This window comes from Myiozetetes cayanensis, unplaced genomic scaffold, assembly GCF_022539395.1.
Source record: "Myiozetetes cayanensis isolate MyiCay16 unplaced genomic scaffold, myiCay2020 scf27, whole genome shotgun sequence".
NCBI classification, from domain to species: domain Eukaryota; kingdom Metazoa; phylum Chordata; class Aves; order Passeriformes; family Tyrannidae; genus Myiozetetes; species Myiozetetes cayanensis.
In genome coordinates, this window is record NW_026087488.1 from 3,260,757 (window position 1) to 3,279,245 (window position 18,489).

General features: G+C 50.4%; 1 protein-coding gene across 1 annotated transcript in view; it reads right to left on the reverse strand.

The window, feature by feature from the left end:
- Positions 1 to 18,489, reverse strand: part of NXN (nucleoredoxin) — a 48,328-nt gene that overhangs the window by 11,278 nt on the left and 18,561 nt on the right. The window contains exons 2-4 of the mRNA XM_050321797.1: positions 1,998 to 2,115; positions 494 to 627; positions 43 to 143 (exon numbers count right to left, since the gene is read on the reverse strand). Coding sequence (XP_050177754.1) covers positions 43 to 143; positions 494 to 627; positions 1,998 to 2,115 — 353 coding nt within the window. The remainder of the gene's footprint in view (positions 1 to 42; positions 144 to 493; positions 628 to 1,997; positions 2,116 to 18,489) is intronic.

The following is an 18,489-nucleotide window of genomic DNA, read 5'->3' on the forward strand; positions in this document are numbered from 1 at the left end:
CCAGAGGAAATTCAAACCCCCCCAGTGTTAGTGCTGCCTCACCTGTCTGCACTGACGAAGAGGATCTCAAACTTCTGACCTGCCTCCTTGATTTTCCGGTAGGACTCAACCAGGACCCTTGTGAGGCTTCGGCACGGCGGGCACTGCAAAACACAGCACATGGATAAGGATATTGTCTCCTCCTCGGGGCCAAACCCACACCCAGCGGGCCCAGGTGACCCAGTGACCACAAACATGTGTGCCCTCATCTTTGCTGGAGTGCCAGGCAGCAGCTCTGAACATGGCTAGGGCTTATGGTCTATAAGTTACCGACAAAACCCCTCCTGGTTTTAAAACCTGACCACTCTTCCCCTTCTGAAGGGCCAGCTGAGGATGACAGATCACTGCAATGCTGAATGACCAGAGCATCTCAAACCCTTCAACACCAACCAGCCTGGGGTCTTCACCCTCCCTGAGCCCACTCCAAAGGCTCTGCACAGCACCCACTACTCACCCAGTGCGCAGAGAAATAGACCCCGACGTGAGAGCCCTCCAGGGCACTGCTGTCCAGTGTCTGCCCATTGTTCCTCAGCAGAGGCCCAGCAACAACTTCACTGAAGGGTTTTGGCCCCCAAGGGAACTCCAGACCTGCGGAGGGGTCAGAGGAGGGGTGGAAAGAAGACACGAGACAGTAACATGCACGTGCAGCTTTTACCGGCTCAGAAAGTTCCACTACATAAACCTCCTGACACGACACAGGGGATCCTATCTAAGGAATCCCACTAGGGTTTATTCCCATCCAGGGGGGATGTAGAGCAACTCACCACGACATCCCTGCCCCAAGGTGAGGGAGCCAAGCTCTGCACTGCAGCCAGGTCATCTCCTCCTCTCAGGTAGGCTGCACCTGAGCCTGAGTTACAGCACCTTTGGCTTGACAAAGCCTGCTCAGGTTTAGTGCCTGATGAGGCATTTTTTTCCTTATCAACAGAATTCATTTTAACAACAGAGGGCAAGGTGGTACGTGCTCAGGAATGCAGTCAGACTGTGTCCCTTATGCTGACATTAACTGTGTATTTTTACGTATATACATGTATTTTTGTTATTTATAAAACCTTAGCTTATATATGTACAAGATGGTGTGTTTATACATATATATATATATAATATATATATATATACATAAAATCTTACACTAGCCCTTTTTACCCCAAAGCAAGCTCTGTGTGTACACACAAACACACGCTCTGAATCATCTGCTGCCAGCTCCCAGAGCAATCAATCCATGTGTTCAGCCAGAGAGGAGGAAACATCACAGATGGCTCAGGCCACAACATGTTCTTACTGTACAGCTCCTGCCACTGAATTAAAGACTCAGTCACCATGCTCAGCATTTGCTGCATGAACAAACAATGAGCCAGTAACATGTGTGGATGGACAACTACAGCAGCTGACTGATGGATCTCTGCAGGGTCTGTGAGTTAGGGCACACATTTTGCTCGTTTTGGTTTTTCCAAATTGGAAGAAGATGGAATTTAATATCAGCTCCTGGCACAGTAAACCTCAGCATGGGAGAACGGTGGCATTTCTCTGTTTAATTTGTAAGTAATGGGAAATTCACTCTAACAGAGTGTGATGTCAGTGATGAAGTCCCATTCAGTATTCTGGAAGGATTTTGCTCCCAAGGTATGGAAAATCTGGGCCCTCACTTCTGTCCCTGTGCTTCCATCAGGGAAAAGCCCAAACTCAATGCTTCAGTTAGCCTAACTTTTTCCTCATTAGCACTCCAGACAAAAATCCTGGAGGGAAACTCTTTGTTCTTTTCAGGAAGCAAAGCCAAAACACTAGATCTGGCAGGAATGGTGCAGAAAATTTATCTCCGAAAATAGCACGGTGCTTTGAATAGTTAATGACAATAGTTCTTTGTTCCCTCTTCCCCCCCAGGCAATTCAGAATGAACTGAAATGAAAAGGTAGCAGTGTGTCCATGTTTCCATGGCACACCAGACTCCAGGTTCTCACCTTCTGGGTCATCTCGGATGACCAGGAGGCCGTTCCTGCAAACCACCTTCCCGGTGGAGGCATCGATAAATATTAGGGAAGGAATGTTGGAGACTCTGTACTTGTTCCACAGCTTCAGCTGTAAAAGAGATCGGGAGGGGAGATAAGAAAAGGTAAACTTGGCAGCCTGAAGAGGAAGATTTTGTAGCGTTCACATCTTTTAGAACAGAGGTCAGAGCTGAGCAAAGAAACAGAGCTGGGGGTTCAGGAATGAGTGTGAAGGAATGTGAGGAAGAGCTGCTGGGCCAGCCTGGACCTCCAGCACCCACAGAGACCCTCAACCATGACCACCATCCCCTTGGTAGCTCAAGTGCCTCACACCTGCCTGTGAGCACAGGAAAAGCTTCTCCTCCTCCTGCATTTACCTCTTTGCAAGTAAAATAGGGATAATATTTGCCATGCTTTGAGGTCTTTGTTTAGAAGACACGCTAAGCACAAATACTTTTAATGCCACTGCTCTGAAGCAATTTGTAATGCTTCCCTGGCTGTTTCCTCCCCTCCCATTTCAGTGCTGATTAAACAAACCTGCAACCCCTGCCAAGACACAGCCAGGCTGAACACAAGGTCAACACACAAAAAAATTATTCTTCTGCAACTGGAGCTTCCCAGGTTTGTTCCCAGGAGCTGATTAATGGGTTTGACATCAGCCTGGGGGCCACACAGCTCATCTATCCTGCACTGCCAGCTTCACAACGGTCCCCAAGGGCTATGAGCAGAAGCCATGCAGCCTGATGGCCACATTTTGGGCACCCTGGTCTGGGTGGTGCTGTCTGCTGGTCATTACGTTTTGCAGCGAGCTCAGCTCTGCACGAGGTCAGTGACTGAGTGCTCTGGGTATCACACAGTCCTGGGCTGGCATTTCCCAGCGTGTGCTTCTGGCACAGGGCAATTTGGGGCTTAACTCACGCACAGAAGCTCGTTGGGATGAGGAGGAACAAGATGACGACAGCTGCTGGCACAGCCCAGCCTGCAGGTGTGGGCTGGCCGTGCCACAGGAGCCGGTGTCCCCACCAGGCATGGAGGAGCTGCCGCCACCACCACATCTCCTTACATTTCTCCAAGAATTCCCATCCTCAACAGCCCAGTGGTGAGTTATCAAACGCTCGAACAAAAAGCCAAACCATAGCCAAGAGTCAGAGGGGAAGGAAATAAATCACCACCCTCCCCTAACATCTGCTCTGCGAAGCCCCTCGGGCTCCATGTGTTTACAGCTTGCTCTGGTTTGGAAAATAAAACCCAGCCATGGGAGAAGAACAGAAAGGGACCACCAGTGTCAGCCAGCAGGAGAGCCAGAGAAGCCATCACACATCCTGCTGCTTCCATCACTATCTCACACAGAAGCCACACCCAGGTGTTTTTCCAGAGGAAGAGGCCACAACTCTGCAACAGATTTGTCCTGTCCCTGATTTGCAAGGAGATGCAATTCCATTTCCGAGCTGGGAATGATCTGGGGACCAGGCCACGAGGGCAGGGATGGGATGTAAAGGTGCAGACCCCACCAGGGATCCAGCTGAGGGAGAAAGTCACATTCACATTCAGGTTTTAGTGTCGCTGTATTAAATATTTCTTCCAACACCTTTCCATAGATGCTGTATGTGGATAAGTGAGTGTCAGCCTGCTTTCAAGAGGTGCTAGCAAAAGGCTCATGGGTCTGAGAGACAGCATTATCACTGACCTAGGAAGACTATCAACCCTCACAATGAGGGTGTTCAAACCACAGAAGGTAAAACCCACTTCTGTGAAGTTTAAAGGGTGGGGGAAAGCCCTTTATAAGGATCACAGGCATTTAACAGGGTGCTGCAAACAATAAGGAAATTACAACTAGCAATCAGATCGCTCTCTTTAAATAGTTGCTTACATTACACTTCATTTTGCCAAGTCCTTTGTATACAGAAGCAGCTCCCCTGGGGCATCACGGCGGGTCCTGGCAGTTTTGCTTGGCTGGGGAAGCAGCAGGGTCTGCACTTCGGAGCCAAGAGGCTGCATCCACTCACTGTGCTCAGCGGGATGGGGCTGGAACACCCCAGATAAGGGGATAACACCAAACCAAGCCTGCTCAAAGCACCGGAGCAAGTGGGGCACAGCTGGCTCCAGGCAGTCTACGGGGTCCAGCAAACGTGGCAACTCTTGCCAACAACTGGTCCTGGGTCTTCTCAGGATGTGTGAGCTATCAGGCCCCACTGGACCCAAACTGCAGGCACTAGTCTTGGCTTCCCAGACATCCATGGTACAGGTAATCTGCAGTCCAGACACCCCGACCCCACAAAATGGGGGGCTGCCACTTCTAACTCATCAGTGAGGGTTCACAGGAGAAAGGCCTCAAGCAAGCACAGAGCCAGGTGTGTGTCAGAAGGGTCAAAAAGCATCAGAAGAGGTCAATGTGACAACTGCTGCTGCTGGGAGAGCACGTCCATCACCGGGCTCCGAGGCTTGAACCTAAGGAGCATCGTGTCACACTCAATCACACCTTGGCCGAGCAAGAAAAAGTAATCCAAACTGAAAGGTTTTGCCTTGCACCTGCGCAACAGGCACCGCTCCCAGACACAACCCACCAGCATAGGTAACACCAAAACAAGTTTCATGCCGAGCAGCACTCCCTGTTTGCAACAGATTTGCTGCCTGGGTTATCACTGAAACCCATCACGCAGCACCAACAAACAAACATGACAATTGCACATAAGACGACTGGAACTGGGTTGCCATTTTAAGCCTAGTTATGAAAGCCTTGAAATGGAAATTAGTGGTCTCAATGCACCAACCATATTAATTCTGTCCAGGAATGCGCTGTTTAAAGTGGGAGCAGTTTGGTTTGATGATTCTCCTGTGCGCTAGAAAAGCTGAGGGGGAATGAGAAACGCACGCGCTGCAGGACCAGTGCCAGGATCCACCACCATTCCCACTGCCCCGGCTCTCCTCAGCCAGACTCGGCTTTCCAGAGCCTTGTCAGACGCTTCTGAAGGAAGCCTGATGGCTCCTTTTACTGCAGGTCAGACCTGAAAGAGCAGAACCCTGATAGGAAAGGGGCTGGTTTGTTTTAGCTGGGTTTTTTGAATAAGGCAGCTCCCTGTGGGATTCCCACGCTACACCACTGTTTTTCACCTGAACTGCTGCTTCCAGCAAGGACATCTGATCTCCACCTAGAGCCTCTGAACCCGGGGATGACCTAACCTGTCTTGTGGCAAACTGGTTAGTTTTTCTCAGGGTAAAATGCCAGGGATTTGCACATATGCAGGTCCTGGAAAAAGGAGGAGCTCCTCCTTGGTCCCATCACCTTACACCCACTAGTCATGGCCCATGCAGGAAGGGGTATCCAGGAGAAAAAAGGCATCCCTGGTACAGGTACCTGCACAACTACACACCTCACAAAGGATCCTGTGTCAGGCTGGGCGTGGGATGCAGAAAGCAAATTACAACTTGCTCTGAGACCGCAGGCTGATGGGATGATAGCTCAGGCAGCAGGGCAGAGTGCTGCCTCAGCAACTCTGAAAAGCTGTTTTTCCTGCCGTGAAGAGGATGACATAGAAATAACATACTCCACACTCTAAGGATTTGATCATCCATTTAAAGAGGGGATCTCTGCTCCGCTTCCCAACAGCTGTTGCAAATCTGTGGGATCAAGCCAAAGCTAACACAGATGTGGAAATAATCTACGGACTATTCAGCCTGAAAGCAGCTGATCCTCTCGGAGCACCCTTCGCTCCTGGTTCAGGCTGCACGCCTGCTACACTCCACGCTCACCCCAGGACACCCGCTGGAGAAGGAGCAAGGAAATGCAACCCCTTGCAAGAGACCAAACAGGCTGACCAGCTTTACAGAAACTTCCCTGGCTCCCGTGCAGGTGGTTGAGTGCAGCCATCCAGCGGAAAAACCAGAGTCACCAGATTCCTCCGGTAACTTTATCCCTGCACAAAAGCATCACCACGCTGTCCTGGAAACCACAGCTCTGGGCTCTCCTCCACGACCCCATCCACGACCAGCTGTGAGAGGCTTTAAAAGATCCCTTATGGTTGAGGTCTGAGGTGATCCCCAGACGTCAGGCCGCACAGCAGCACTCGCTGTTGGCCGCAAGGCTGCTCTCTACGCTGGCCCTGGCTGGGTTAAGTCCCCCCACCCTGGTGACTGGGAAATGCCTGGCTGAGACACCCATTGGAGAGGAGTTTGCAGACAGCCGCAGTAATTTTTCCAGATAAAGGTATCAGACGAGAGGTCTCCCCAGCAGCCCACGGCTCTCTCTGTGCAGGGCTGGCACCCGGCCGGGGTGGATGAAATCCCCCCTCCTGCTCTGCACACACTGGTGGGGAAGGGATCCCCCACTTCCAACAGCTGCCAGGCGCTATTTTTGGTTGTGCTGATTGATTTATCAGTCCTGGTCGCATTCAGTCACTAACATAAATCCTGAGCTGCAGTGGTTAACGCTGGCAGAGATAAAGCACAACTGCTCGCAGTGCTCCGAGCCCTGGCCAGTGGGAAAGTGGTCCTCCCACCCTCCTTGGGGGCTGCACTTCTCTGCTGTTGTGTGAAACTGGACCATAAAAGCTCTCACGCTTCCATCTTCCGTAGGTTACGGAGCTGACTCTGCCTGGAGGTCCACAGGGCAGACATTGCCTCTGCTCATGTTGCAATCCATGCTTCCACCCTGAGCAGCGACACAACAGACAAAGGCAGTACAAAAACTGAAAAGCAGCAGTAAAATGAACATGTTCCTGCTGTGGATGGCTGCTGCTTTCTGCTGAATCAGGGGTAAAGCCACTTCTCTAAAAACCCACTTTTGGAGGGCACATCCATTACAACACGAGCTCAGCTTTTGCTGGTCTCTCATTCTGGGGTTGAAATACCAAGTCTGTCTGAGGAACACCCGAACAGCACTTGGGTGGAAGAGTGCCCTTGGTCCAGGGCCGCAGGGACCAGCAGAGCCCATTGCCCAGCTCTGCCTCCAGCTCTGCCACACAAACCGGCTCCAGGCTGGCGAGACATCCCCAGCCATTCCCACTGCCCCGCTCCCTCGGCCCGGCTCTGCAGGGGACCTCTCTGTCCTCGCTCTCACAATGTTAAACTGCAGCTTTTACATCGTGCCTTAAAGGGTTTACAAGCACCAGGGGCCACCCAGGCTCTGCAGACAACAGGCTGCTCCCTCGCCCTGTCGATTTAGATCTGGTTCACGCCTGTCCCTATGATTCAAGCTCAGCTTGAGCGAAGGTTCCTCTTCCTGCCCTCCCTCACCGCTCCTTTCCCTTCGTGCATAAGGGAACCCCCTCAGCAGAAGGGGGATGTGGTGCAGGAACAACACGCAGCCAAATACTGGGGGGAGACCAGATGGTGCACGCCAAGGTCTGACCCTGTGACACGGAGGAGATCGAGCAAGGCTTGGGATAAATTAATGGCTATTGTGCTGCTGCTTCCCCCTGAAAGTAAATCAAAATCTAATTACAAAATACAATGGTGAGAGAGACGTCTGCTCCGAGAACGTTAATGAGCTGAGGAGGGAGGATTTGGAATTGCAATAAACAAGATTGATGTGAACAGCTGAGACGGACAGCGCAGGGCACTGGGGCTGCTGGTCCGTGCAGACCCCTGAGCAGCCGGGCTGCCGCATTACCGCTCCCCTCTGTGTGCACACTGCCTGCAATGGCTGAAAGCCCAGTTAAAACCAACCTTAAGACCAGTTTTCCCTGGCACTTAGCCTGGCAGCACCTGCTGTGGATGCTGCCCCACCACAATACGACTTGGTGCGAGCAAAAAAATTAAAACAATCAACCCGAAAGTCCTGCTTGTCGCTTCCATCCTCTCCTTGCTGCAGCTCCAGGGCGGGAGACCGGCACAGCACAGTCCAGCCTGCAGCCACCCACATCGCCCCACAGCCAGCAGGGGGTCAGGGGAGAGCCTGGCAAGAGCCAGATTGTAACCCTGGGCTTTTGTTCTTCCCAACCAGGCAGAAGGTTTGGAAGCGAAGCAAAAGGAAATCCTCTCCATGGGGTTTTCTGGCACGGCGGCCGCCAGCGGAGGCTACTCTTTGTTCCCCTGAGGAGCTCCACAGCCAAAGCCCCGGGGTGAGGAACCTGGTCCAGCCCAAGCTCACATCCTGGTGCCCTCGCTTCCCTCCCACCCTGTCCCTCTCACTGCCCCGATCGCCCAGCGCTGGCACCGCTGCTCTTTACAATTTCCCGGGCTACGCCGTGCAAGGGGCTGCGAGCTGAGCATTTCGTTCGAGGGCAGAGCAGCACATGGCTGGCTCAGAGCACAGGCTGCCTCCCCTCCTCCTGACACACACGCAGGCTGACAGGCTGGATCCTCCGCAGCCCACATCTGATAGGAAAACATTTAATTTGAGCAGAGCTGAAGAGCGCTTAACATGATCTATGGAGAGCGAAGCCCCGGGGCCTGCAGCAGACACGGGAGCTGGCCCGGCTGTTTCACATGGGCAGGTTTCAAAGGGGTGTTGTGCTGGCAGCTCGATCTGATCCCAGGGCGAGGGAGAAGCAGCGTTTGTCTAAACACACAGATAACAACACAGGGAGGAAATGAAGCAGGGAGGATGCCACCAGACAGGCTGGTCTATCAACACTGTGAGGATGTCATTTATAAACATCTTTTTTTTTTTCAGGTGTTCCTCAAATTGTATTCAACAGCCCAAAGACAATGCAGAATTTAAGCATACAGTATTGTACCCAGGACCAGGAAATACGCTTCCATGCATTTCCAATAAATGTTGTTTCTTTTCTCCATGTGCACACCCTGCTTTCTCTTTTAAAAGTAGGTTTGCATGTGAGCCAGATATTTCATACATACTTGTTCTCTCAGCAGTTCTTTGAGCCAAGCACTCTCCCTTTACCCCCAGGGAAATGGGGCACAAAAATGGTTGCAGAACCCAAGGGGTCTGACAGCACCTGGAACCCACCTTCTGTTACCCATTTTTATTGGTGTTTTCTCACTTTCCTGGTAGGTAAGACAGAAAGACAAACATAAAAAGCAGAGAGGACAGCGGGAGTTAAAGTGTGGGAAAAATTTAAGACACATGTAGAAGTGTATCAGCCAAGGCCTTTACAAATTACGCCCCTGAATGACTAACACCGAGTAATAAATAGCTCTGTAAACACAAAGGTAATGAGAAAAAATAATAATTTTTCTCTCTCTTCAGGGAAGGGATATTTTTCCATCTGTTCATAGGAAAGGCGAGGGGTGGGGTGGCAGTCTGGGACACTGAATCAAAGTTCAGGGCCTCTCTTGGTCCCAAGTCTCATCTGTCACTGGAGGCAGGATGTCTGCCAGAACCTGAGTTTCCTACCCACTGCCTTTGCCTTTGCTACTGTTCACTTGAAGGCTGCCTGCATTGAGTTCTGGCAGTAATCTCGAGGTCAAACACCTTGCAATCCCGGATCATTAAGAAACAAACACTTCTGAAAAGCCTTGAATTTAGACAGAGTTCCCACCAAACACAAAAGCCTTTTAAATCAGCAGGGAAATCGGGATTTGTTTGAGGGGTTTTTTTTTGTTTAATGCACACAATGAGGTGTTGGTGTGGTTTCTGTTTTGTTTTCAGTGGTTAATCCGAAAGGGAACCTTACACAATCAGACCAACAAAATCCTGGAAAACAATGGAGTATTTGTTAGCACTGTAACACACCCTGGGGAGTGAGGGCTCCAGGATGCTGCAGTGCCAGCAGCCCTGTGAGCAGTGACCTCCCCAGGACAGGCCAGCACCAGGACATCCCCCAGACCAGCTACATGGGATTGTAAAACTACCAAGACACCTCAGATACCCTCTTGTGCCCACAGCTGCTGAGGTGCCCACTGGATGGATGGGAAACCTGCTCATCACACAGCATCTCAACTGCAATAGCTCATCCATCGCATCACTGCTGATGCTTTGTTACAGAAACCTCCACTCAACACAGCGCTTGCACCACTGCAAACACTCAAACCATTTAAAAACAAGCACTTTTCCCCAGCTGATCTCGGGAGCGGGTGCACTGCTCGGTCTGGCCCTCCCTACAGCTGCATCCATCTCTGCGTCTCAGAGCCCACAGCACTGAATCTCATCTGGCAGCACTCCCGGTTTGCAACCCAAGGAGGATTTTCATGCAAAGGTTACACAGCTGCAGAGCTGGAAGGGCCATAACCACAGCCCCAGCGCCTGCTCGCAGCCCACGCTGCTGGGGCAGCTCTGGGCTTTGCATGCAACAGGCTCTGCTCGCAGCTCGGAGAGCGGCACAGCTCCGGGGATTCACTCCGTAACCACAGAGCAGAGTAAGCCAGGAGCTAACCAGACCCAGGTGCTCTCAAGCTCCAGCTGGAAAGAGCAATCCCTGCCAGTGACAGCTTGGAGTTATCCTACTCCTCCTGGGCTCTTGGTGTGGATGGGATCCCACAGCCCGCGCCGACCCAGTGCAGCCACGGCGCTCGTGGGAACTTCTCCTCCGGAGCCAAAAGGTCCATCCCCACGCAAACATTGCACCACCACAACTGCTCTGGGCTAAGCCACTGATAACAACGTGCTTTCAGGGCCTCTGTGCCCTCCTAACACACTTCACCAGCACAGCTGAGCCCCAGAGCCACAGTGGGGAAGACCATCCGACTGACTCGTGACACTGGCAGGGCAGATGTAACACAGGCTGCTGGAAAACCCTCTCCTGCTGAGCACTTCTCGTCTTCCTTCTGTTCCCCAAACTGACACTCAGCCCCTCAGCAGAAAGGCCACAAGGGCTGGAAATATAAACCCACATGAGCCAATGACCTTTAAGTGGGAAAACACCACTGAGAGTCCCAAGTTTGCAATTAATCGGCTGCACACATTAAAACTGGAGCAGAACAAAGCTGCCCACAGCTCAGAGGCACCAACACCTCAACTGCAGCACAAGACAGCAGTGCTGGAAGTTGGAGAAGGTACTTCCTCACCCAACTGCTCCTCTGCAGAGCAGCTTTCCTATCACACTTCAAACAAAGCTGGTGACATTCACTGTGAGGAGAAAGCAGAGAGAGGGAAAGGAGTAGAGTCATGGTATGGGCTGGGCACAGAGGCAGGGGAGGGACAAGCAGGGTGGGGTGAGCCCAGAGAGGGCTGGCAGAGGGGGCTGAGGGGTTTGTGACACACACACATGGAGGGCCAGGTGCAGGGCAAGCGAGGGAACACGATCCATTCCAAGAAACCCAGCCCCGAGACACAAGAGGCCCCCAGCTCCAGAGCCACTGACCGGGGTGGAATGGGACAGCAGGCTGGGCCTCCCTCTTCTTGATTTTAAGGCTCGAGCAGCGGCGTGTCTTGCAACCTCTGAACCAATTAAAAAGATGAGCAAGAACAGTGAAAGGTCAAAAGTTCCACTGATGGAATTTAGAAGATACAGAGTTTCCCAAAGGGGTGAGACCTGTGAGTCAGCATAGAGATGAAACAGGGCACCGGGAAGGGGATGTGAGCGAGCCTTGGGCGCCGTGTCCCTCCTGCCACCCCCGAGCACGGCACAGAGACAGCCACGGCAAAACGAGGAGCCGCTGCCAGGAACTGATGAAACGTGAATCCCACGGGGGTGTTCAAAATGTCAGATAAGATGTGGTGCATTAATTCCCTCTGCTGACAGCCAGTCCCAGCTGGAGGGGGAGGCTCAGAGACTGCAGGCTTCAGGGGGCCAAGGATGCCCAGCACCTGCTCTGCCACTGAGGTGAACCAGGATGTGACACACAGGGCTGGGTGGCAGGAGGGCTACCTCGTCTTTTTGGTGAGAATAAGGGAGGTTCTGTGCAAAAAGAAGAGCCAATCGTGTGTTCTTCTATAAAATCCCAAAGACTTCTGTGTGCTGGCAGCGACCTTCCTCAGATGTGGCTGTATTTCAGCTGTTACTATATTCAGTTTGTAAAATGCTCTGGGATGATAAAAATCACTCCAGAAACAGTTACTAAAACTGTTTCCAGGAAATCAATCCATGGAGATGGAGAAAGTCTGGTGTTTTTACAAGAGCTTCAACTAAAGAAAGACCAAAGTTAAGAAAGGAAGTTTTGCTATCCTGTCTTTTCAGCAAGAAAAAGAAGCTGCATCAGGGGTTTTATTCTTCTGTAACATACAAAACCACCACCAGTTGTTTCCTCAGAGGGGAGCCTCTTTCTTCCTGAGATGGGCAGAAAACACCCCTCAAGTCACCTGGGGTTGAAGGCTCTCTGCCTTAGTCAAGCTCTGGATTTGTCTGTTTGCGTTCTTGTTCTGTCCTGTTGCTTTCTATGACTACTGACTGTCCAGAAGATGATCCCAGGCTAACTAACTCCATGCTGCAGGAGCAGAGATTTCATCCAGGAAAAGAGCACAAAAGCACCGTGGGAGCACGATCTGTCTTCCCATTCCCATCCCAGCCTCAATAATAGGAAGCAACGTGTTCGGAGTTGGATGAGCCACAGGAAACGCAAGCAAATCATCCACTTGTGTCCAAGTGACTTTTTCCAAGGATCTGCCATGAAGTTTCAGACTCAGCCACCCCTTCCCCACCCCTGGGGTCAGAACTGATTGAATGCAGCCACGGAGTCAAACTCCAACACACTCATCTCGTTTGGCAGCCCTGCGGGTTCCGCTGTGAGCTCCAAGCTTTTCCCCTCCTCTCCCTCCTCTTGTTCAATTATCTTGCTTCATCTTTATTCCGTTTCCAGGAACACTTAGCAACAGGCTCTTGCAATCAGCCACCGGCAGGCAGGATCTGAGGAGGAGACTGCAGTTGCGATGACCTTTTGCTACACTCATGCAAATTTTAAAGAAAGTATGTGAACAATTTGCCTTTTAAGTATCCTCTGGTTACATTCTCCAGGAGTTAATTCTCCTTCTCTCCTCAGAGGCCTCAGAAACAGCAGATTTTCTGATTTTACACTAATGAGAACAAAACCTGTAGCTTAATTCCAGTTTACTTTGTGGGATTTTTTTTTCTGTATCTCCCTCTGCGAGCACAGCTTGAAGGGGTAAAAATTAACCTGTGACATCTACCCTGGCCAAGACCTCAGGTCTGCTTGGACATCACATGATTCTGCCACCAAAAGCCAAGCGTGGAGTTTAGGGGTCCGTCCCAGCTGAGATGGACAAGATGATGTTGCTCCTCTTGGTGAGCAGCTTTTATGGATCACCATCAGACTCTCATCCCAGGACAGCCCAAGGGTATGTCAGGAGCCAAGGAACTGCCAAGGAAAAGACAGCAGTTGTGATCTCAGTAATTAAAGCTCATCAGCCAAGGTGGCAGAGAGAGCTGGGGCAGTTACTTAAGGATTCTCATTCCCATAGGACTCCTGTGGCAAGACAAGGAGCGCTCCTGCCATACCCAAGGACTTTGGTGAGTGACATCGTTCTCTCCCAGGGTCCCTTCACCTCCAAAACAACACACCAACCACCCAATAGATGGAAATGGGTAAATAACAAGCCTGGGTTTGACAAACCCCAGCAGCAACCTCACAGCAGCCGTTTTTGCAGACACCCCAGCATCTGAAAAACCGACCAGGCAGAGGCCTTGCATTTCCATCAGACTTAAATCAAATCCACAAAGCTTTCCAGCACTTTCCCTGTCACTCAGTAAGTTTCCCACACATACACAAACAAGTTTGGAGACACCCAAAAGCACACACCAGGACAGCCTGTACAGCTTGCAGGGCACAGGGGTATTACTGCATTTAAGCACTTTCTCCACGAAAGTAATGTTCTGTGTTCAGAATAAAAAATCCTGTATTTCTTGCAGTGACTAGAGGCTGGAGGGAGGGAATGAGTGAATACCCAGGTACCAAGGCAGGCAGCTCACTTCTGCTTTCTGAGTGGTGTTCATAAACAGGGAAAGAATTTCCAGTGCCCTGCTCTGGGAAACAAACAAAACAAAAAAAACCCTCACAGATCTTTGATACTTCAGACGATCTTAAAAAGTATAATCTACCTTTTTTCTTTCCTTTAAAAAATGAAAAGTCCAAGTAAGAATGTCATTGATCTGATTGCTGAGAACAGCATCTGGAACATCAATCTCTGCCTGAGACTGCAGAAGCTGCAGGAGAGCTCAAAGCAGCCAAGGCTGCCCTTGAACCAGATGCCGCTCGCTCTTACAGAAACGCCTGTGGATCTGTGTGAAAATGATTAAACAAAATTGCTCCCTCTTTTTTTCAACTTTAGAACTCAAATCTGTTTTCTCTTAGAGGGCAGATGCTCATTACATACCCCACAGCACATCAAAGGGCAGGAAAGGCAGGGAAGCAGCCACTGCCCAGCGTCCTGCCCGACCTGCCGGCACCCACCACCTCCTCCTCCTCCTAAAAGCCCTTTGGCTTGGGGCACAGAGCATAGAGAGTAAAAATGCCTCCTCAAGCTTCAGTCCCTCCATAGTGACAGCATGAAAGATGCCAACCAGGAGCTGTTCCAGCAGCAGCAGCAGCAAACAGCAGAGATGTGTTTCTGTAGGGAATTCTCTTGGGGCTTCAGAACTCAACTCCAGCTACTGCAGCACCCCAGGGAGCCTCATTCATCGGGTGCAAAGCCGAGCATTTCTCCAACATTCCTTCCCCATCAGTGCTTGAGCATTCAGAGCAGAACCCAAGGGACCAACAATCCAGTCCCAGACCAGCAAACCCCCACCCAGATCCAACCAGCATCTTCTTCAGATGCTCATTAAGAAAACGAGAACACGAAGAGAGTGTTGCACAAGGTGCCAGCGGCCTCTCACCACCCACACCAGGCTGACACTGATCCACTGATCAGAGGGGCAGGAGAGGCAGGACTTGCCAAGGCAGGGCTGCTCCAGGGCAGGGACAGGAGCTGTTGTGGGGCTGAGCAGGGCCAGCCCCATTCCTGCTCTGTCCCAGCACAGCAGCTTCACATCTCCCATGTAAAGTGAGCCCTAATTACGCTGTGCCCAGGTGCTAAACAGCAACACCTTCTGCCCTACCTCAAACAGGGCTTTTTTCCTCATGAACAGGGAAAAATATTGGGTTTCAACACATACACATTTCCTCTATCCAAGGGTCTCGCATTCTCAACCCCACAGGTACTTTTGGTGATGAAATGACTCCATTATAAAAGCAGAATTCACTAAATACCTAAAGCATAACGATGCTGAGGTACAGCCCCCACCACAAGCACAGTGCCTTTGCTCCCACAGATGCCAGCCCAAAAATCCCACTTCCCAATGGTACACCTCTCCTGAGCGCTCCAAAATTGGGATGGATATTAATCAAAGTTTCCTGGGAACCTCTCCCTGCAGAATTGAATCTGGGATGCTTTAGAGATATACTCCTGTTCCATGAAACCTCGCACAAAGACTGGCAAACAGAAATCCCAGAGGCTGAACCCAAACACCACGCTGCCTCTGATCCAAAGCCTCCTTCATCCTTTCTTTATTGAAACTCTACAGGATGATGCTCAGATCTAAAACTCTTGTTTTTCCAGAACTGCACCAGCAGCTCGGGCAGGCTTAGCAGGACATGACCTTAGAGGCACCAAACCCCACGTGTTTAACGCCACACCTGATGCGAACCCCTGTCCTCAGAGGTGAAAGGCAAGTGACCGATGAGAGGCCTCATCCCCAGAGCCCTTCTCATTTATTCTAGTTCAAAGAGCTCAGAAAACTCCAGGCAATCACTCACCAGCTCGGATATTTAAGGAGGAGCGTGGGGAAGGGAGCCTGGGAAGCAGGAAGCATGAAGTCAGCTTCATCCAAGATGCAAGAGAGGGGGGTCACAGCCAGGCTCTTACTTAACAGCTTCTTCCAGGCAGCCCACTGCCTCATCCATCTTAATCTCCGACCGCCGAGAGATGAAAACAATTTATCCTCATTCCCTGCTCTTACTGAGAGGTTACAAGAAATAAAACTAAACCAAAGATCAATGTTATAACCCCTTCTCAGACAATCTCTGCCTGACCTGGGCTTTCTCAGCATCCTTTTATCTGGCAGAGTGTTTTGGCTAAAGCTTTGCAAAGGGAAGCCATGTGAGCAAGTTAAAAACCTGGTACTTTCATGTTTATACAGCCAGCTAAGCAGCACACTACCAAAGCCTTTCATTCCAAGTCTCTGCTGACAAGCTACCATCGATAAATTACGGGAATCATCCAGGAATTACGATGCACAGAAGGAAAAAAAGCCCATTTCCCTAGGTAGGAAATAAGGGCTCAGAAACCCAGAACTAAAGGAAAACTCTGTACAAAAATCATCCTGAGATTAAGGGGCAACTTGTTTGTACTTAAAGGGGACGGTGAAAACAGCTGAAGATGCAGACAGAGTCCCTCCTCATGGTTTCCAAGAACCAAGAAAATCCACCTTCAATGTCATAACAAACCCCAGAGTAAGCAAAAAGGCAAGGCCACGTGCATTATCCAATTAGACTGGCACATAAAGGAGAAGGAAAGCTCTGGTCATCCAACTGCTCCTGATTTTTGCAGCTTCTCAGAGAGTACATACAAAAAATGGGCCATGTTAAGCCCTGCACGAAGCATGTGGGGGAGGTGAGCTGTGCTCCCTTTCTCCAAGAATAAACCTGCTGCTCTCAATAAAAAGCAAAAGGGTCTTGCAAAAGAAACCAGCATTTCACAGCCTTTGCACTGCTCTCCCCCACCACAGAGCAGAAAAGGAGCACACTGTGGCCCCTGGGGCTGCTCAGGGCTGGGTTAAACACCCAAACCCAGGAAATTCCCAAGCCTGGAGAAACCAAACCGGAGCCAGCCGGTTGTAAAGCTGCACCCCTACAGAAAAACTTTGTTTGACTTCAATTTACGAAGTTCATGGCGTTCACTCTGCACATTATATAAACTACACACGTGGTTTGTAAGGCGGTGGGCAAAGGAAAGATTGTCTGAGGGTCCAGGTGGCACTGCTTGCCAGGAAGCGGCCAAGGGAAGAGGTCCACCTGCACAGACCCTTCTGCAGCACCACAGAACTCAAACACAGCTGTACTGGGTCTTTTGGGCTTTGAGCAGCTTCTCTCTCCACGGGGCAGAGCTGGAGCCCAAAAGGTTAAACTCTGTGCACACAAGATGTGGCGCTTGGGATTACTGAGGACTTCAAAAGGAGGAGAAAAGCCCTTCTCCTGTAAGTCCTCGCTGCTCAGTTTGTTGAAGGGCGTCAGGACAGCCTGAGCCAAGAGCTTTGCTGAACACTTCCAGACTCCGTCTGGCAGGCTGGCACCCAGCCCGCTCCTCCTTTCCCATTCCAACAGGGACACCCGGATACGCAGGCCCCGCGTTTGTTACGGCAGCGCCGAAGCATCTCTTCTACAGAGAGACGCTTTTACAGGCTGCACAAAAAATTAATGCTTTCCAAATCTGCACTTGCTTAGGAAAGGAGAGATTTAAAGATCCAAACCCAGCCCATTTGTGAAAAAAGAAGTAAATAAGCACAAGTCCCAGATTCTGTTCTGAATCCCAGGGAATCAGCAGGTGGCAGATCGTTAAAGCCTGAACAACACTATTTTAGATCTGCAAGCTGAGATACCCCCCTTCATTTGCCCTGCAGATCAACAGGAGGGCCACAGGGAAGATTTAGCATGTGCAGCTTTGGGTTGTTGTGGTTACCTTTTAGCCCATTCAAAAGAATATTACAATGTATTCCCCAAGGGAGTCCATAAATAGCAAAGGATTCTGCTCTAATCCCCTATCTACTCCTTTCTGGATAATATGGCATTTGGGCAAGCACTGCCAAAACACAGATTTATGGCAAAGCTGAGAGTCTACATGGCCAACACATGCTCTAAAAACTCTGGATTCCAAGGAATAAATAAAAGCCTCTTCTAGGATATAGATGGCTCTTCAGCTACGGAAGCTACAGTCAGAAACAAACCCGTTTTCAGGATTTCTGCCTCCCTCTCCCATCCCAGGTGAAAGGCAAGTTTATATTGACCTTCCTCAAAACTAAAATCAACTGTTTTCACTGGGTGTTCCTGCTGGTACCACCACTGCACGGTCCTCTGCTCGCTTTCCATTTCTTCACTAATACTTTATGATATCTATCAGCTATTACCTACCAGAGCAGCTTCAAACTCCTTTGCTGAAAGGGACCAACATCAAAGGGAAAAGAACTATGAAAACTGTAGAGCAAAGGGAAGAGGACTATAAAAAGTAAAGCTGATGAGCACTATGGGCATCACTGCTGCACTGGAGCTGCGTGTTCTTAAAAGCTCATGAGAGAATGGTGTTTAAAAAAAATAAAATTAAAAAAAATAAAAATAAAAATCAAACCCAAACAACGGCAACTTTGCAGACAACCTAGTGCTGCTGAAACTAGATTTTGTAATGGAAATGTTGAAAAGCACCTGAACAACAGAACCACTGTAAAACACGTGCAGCTGTGAGGGGCTGACCACAGCCCGCCATCTGCCCCAGAAAAGCATTTTCCTGGGAAAACAGCCCTCCCTGGATCCCAGCCGCTCCTGGGCAAGACAGGGCAGTTTGGAGAGGCTGGTACTTTGTCAAAGGGAGGGGTGCCAGCGTCCGTGGTCACGCCCTGGCACAGCGGTGTGGGGAGATGTTCCC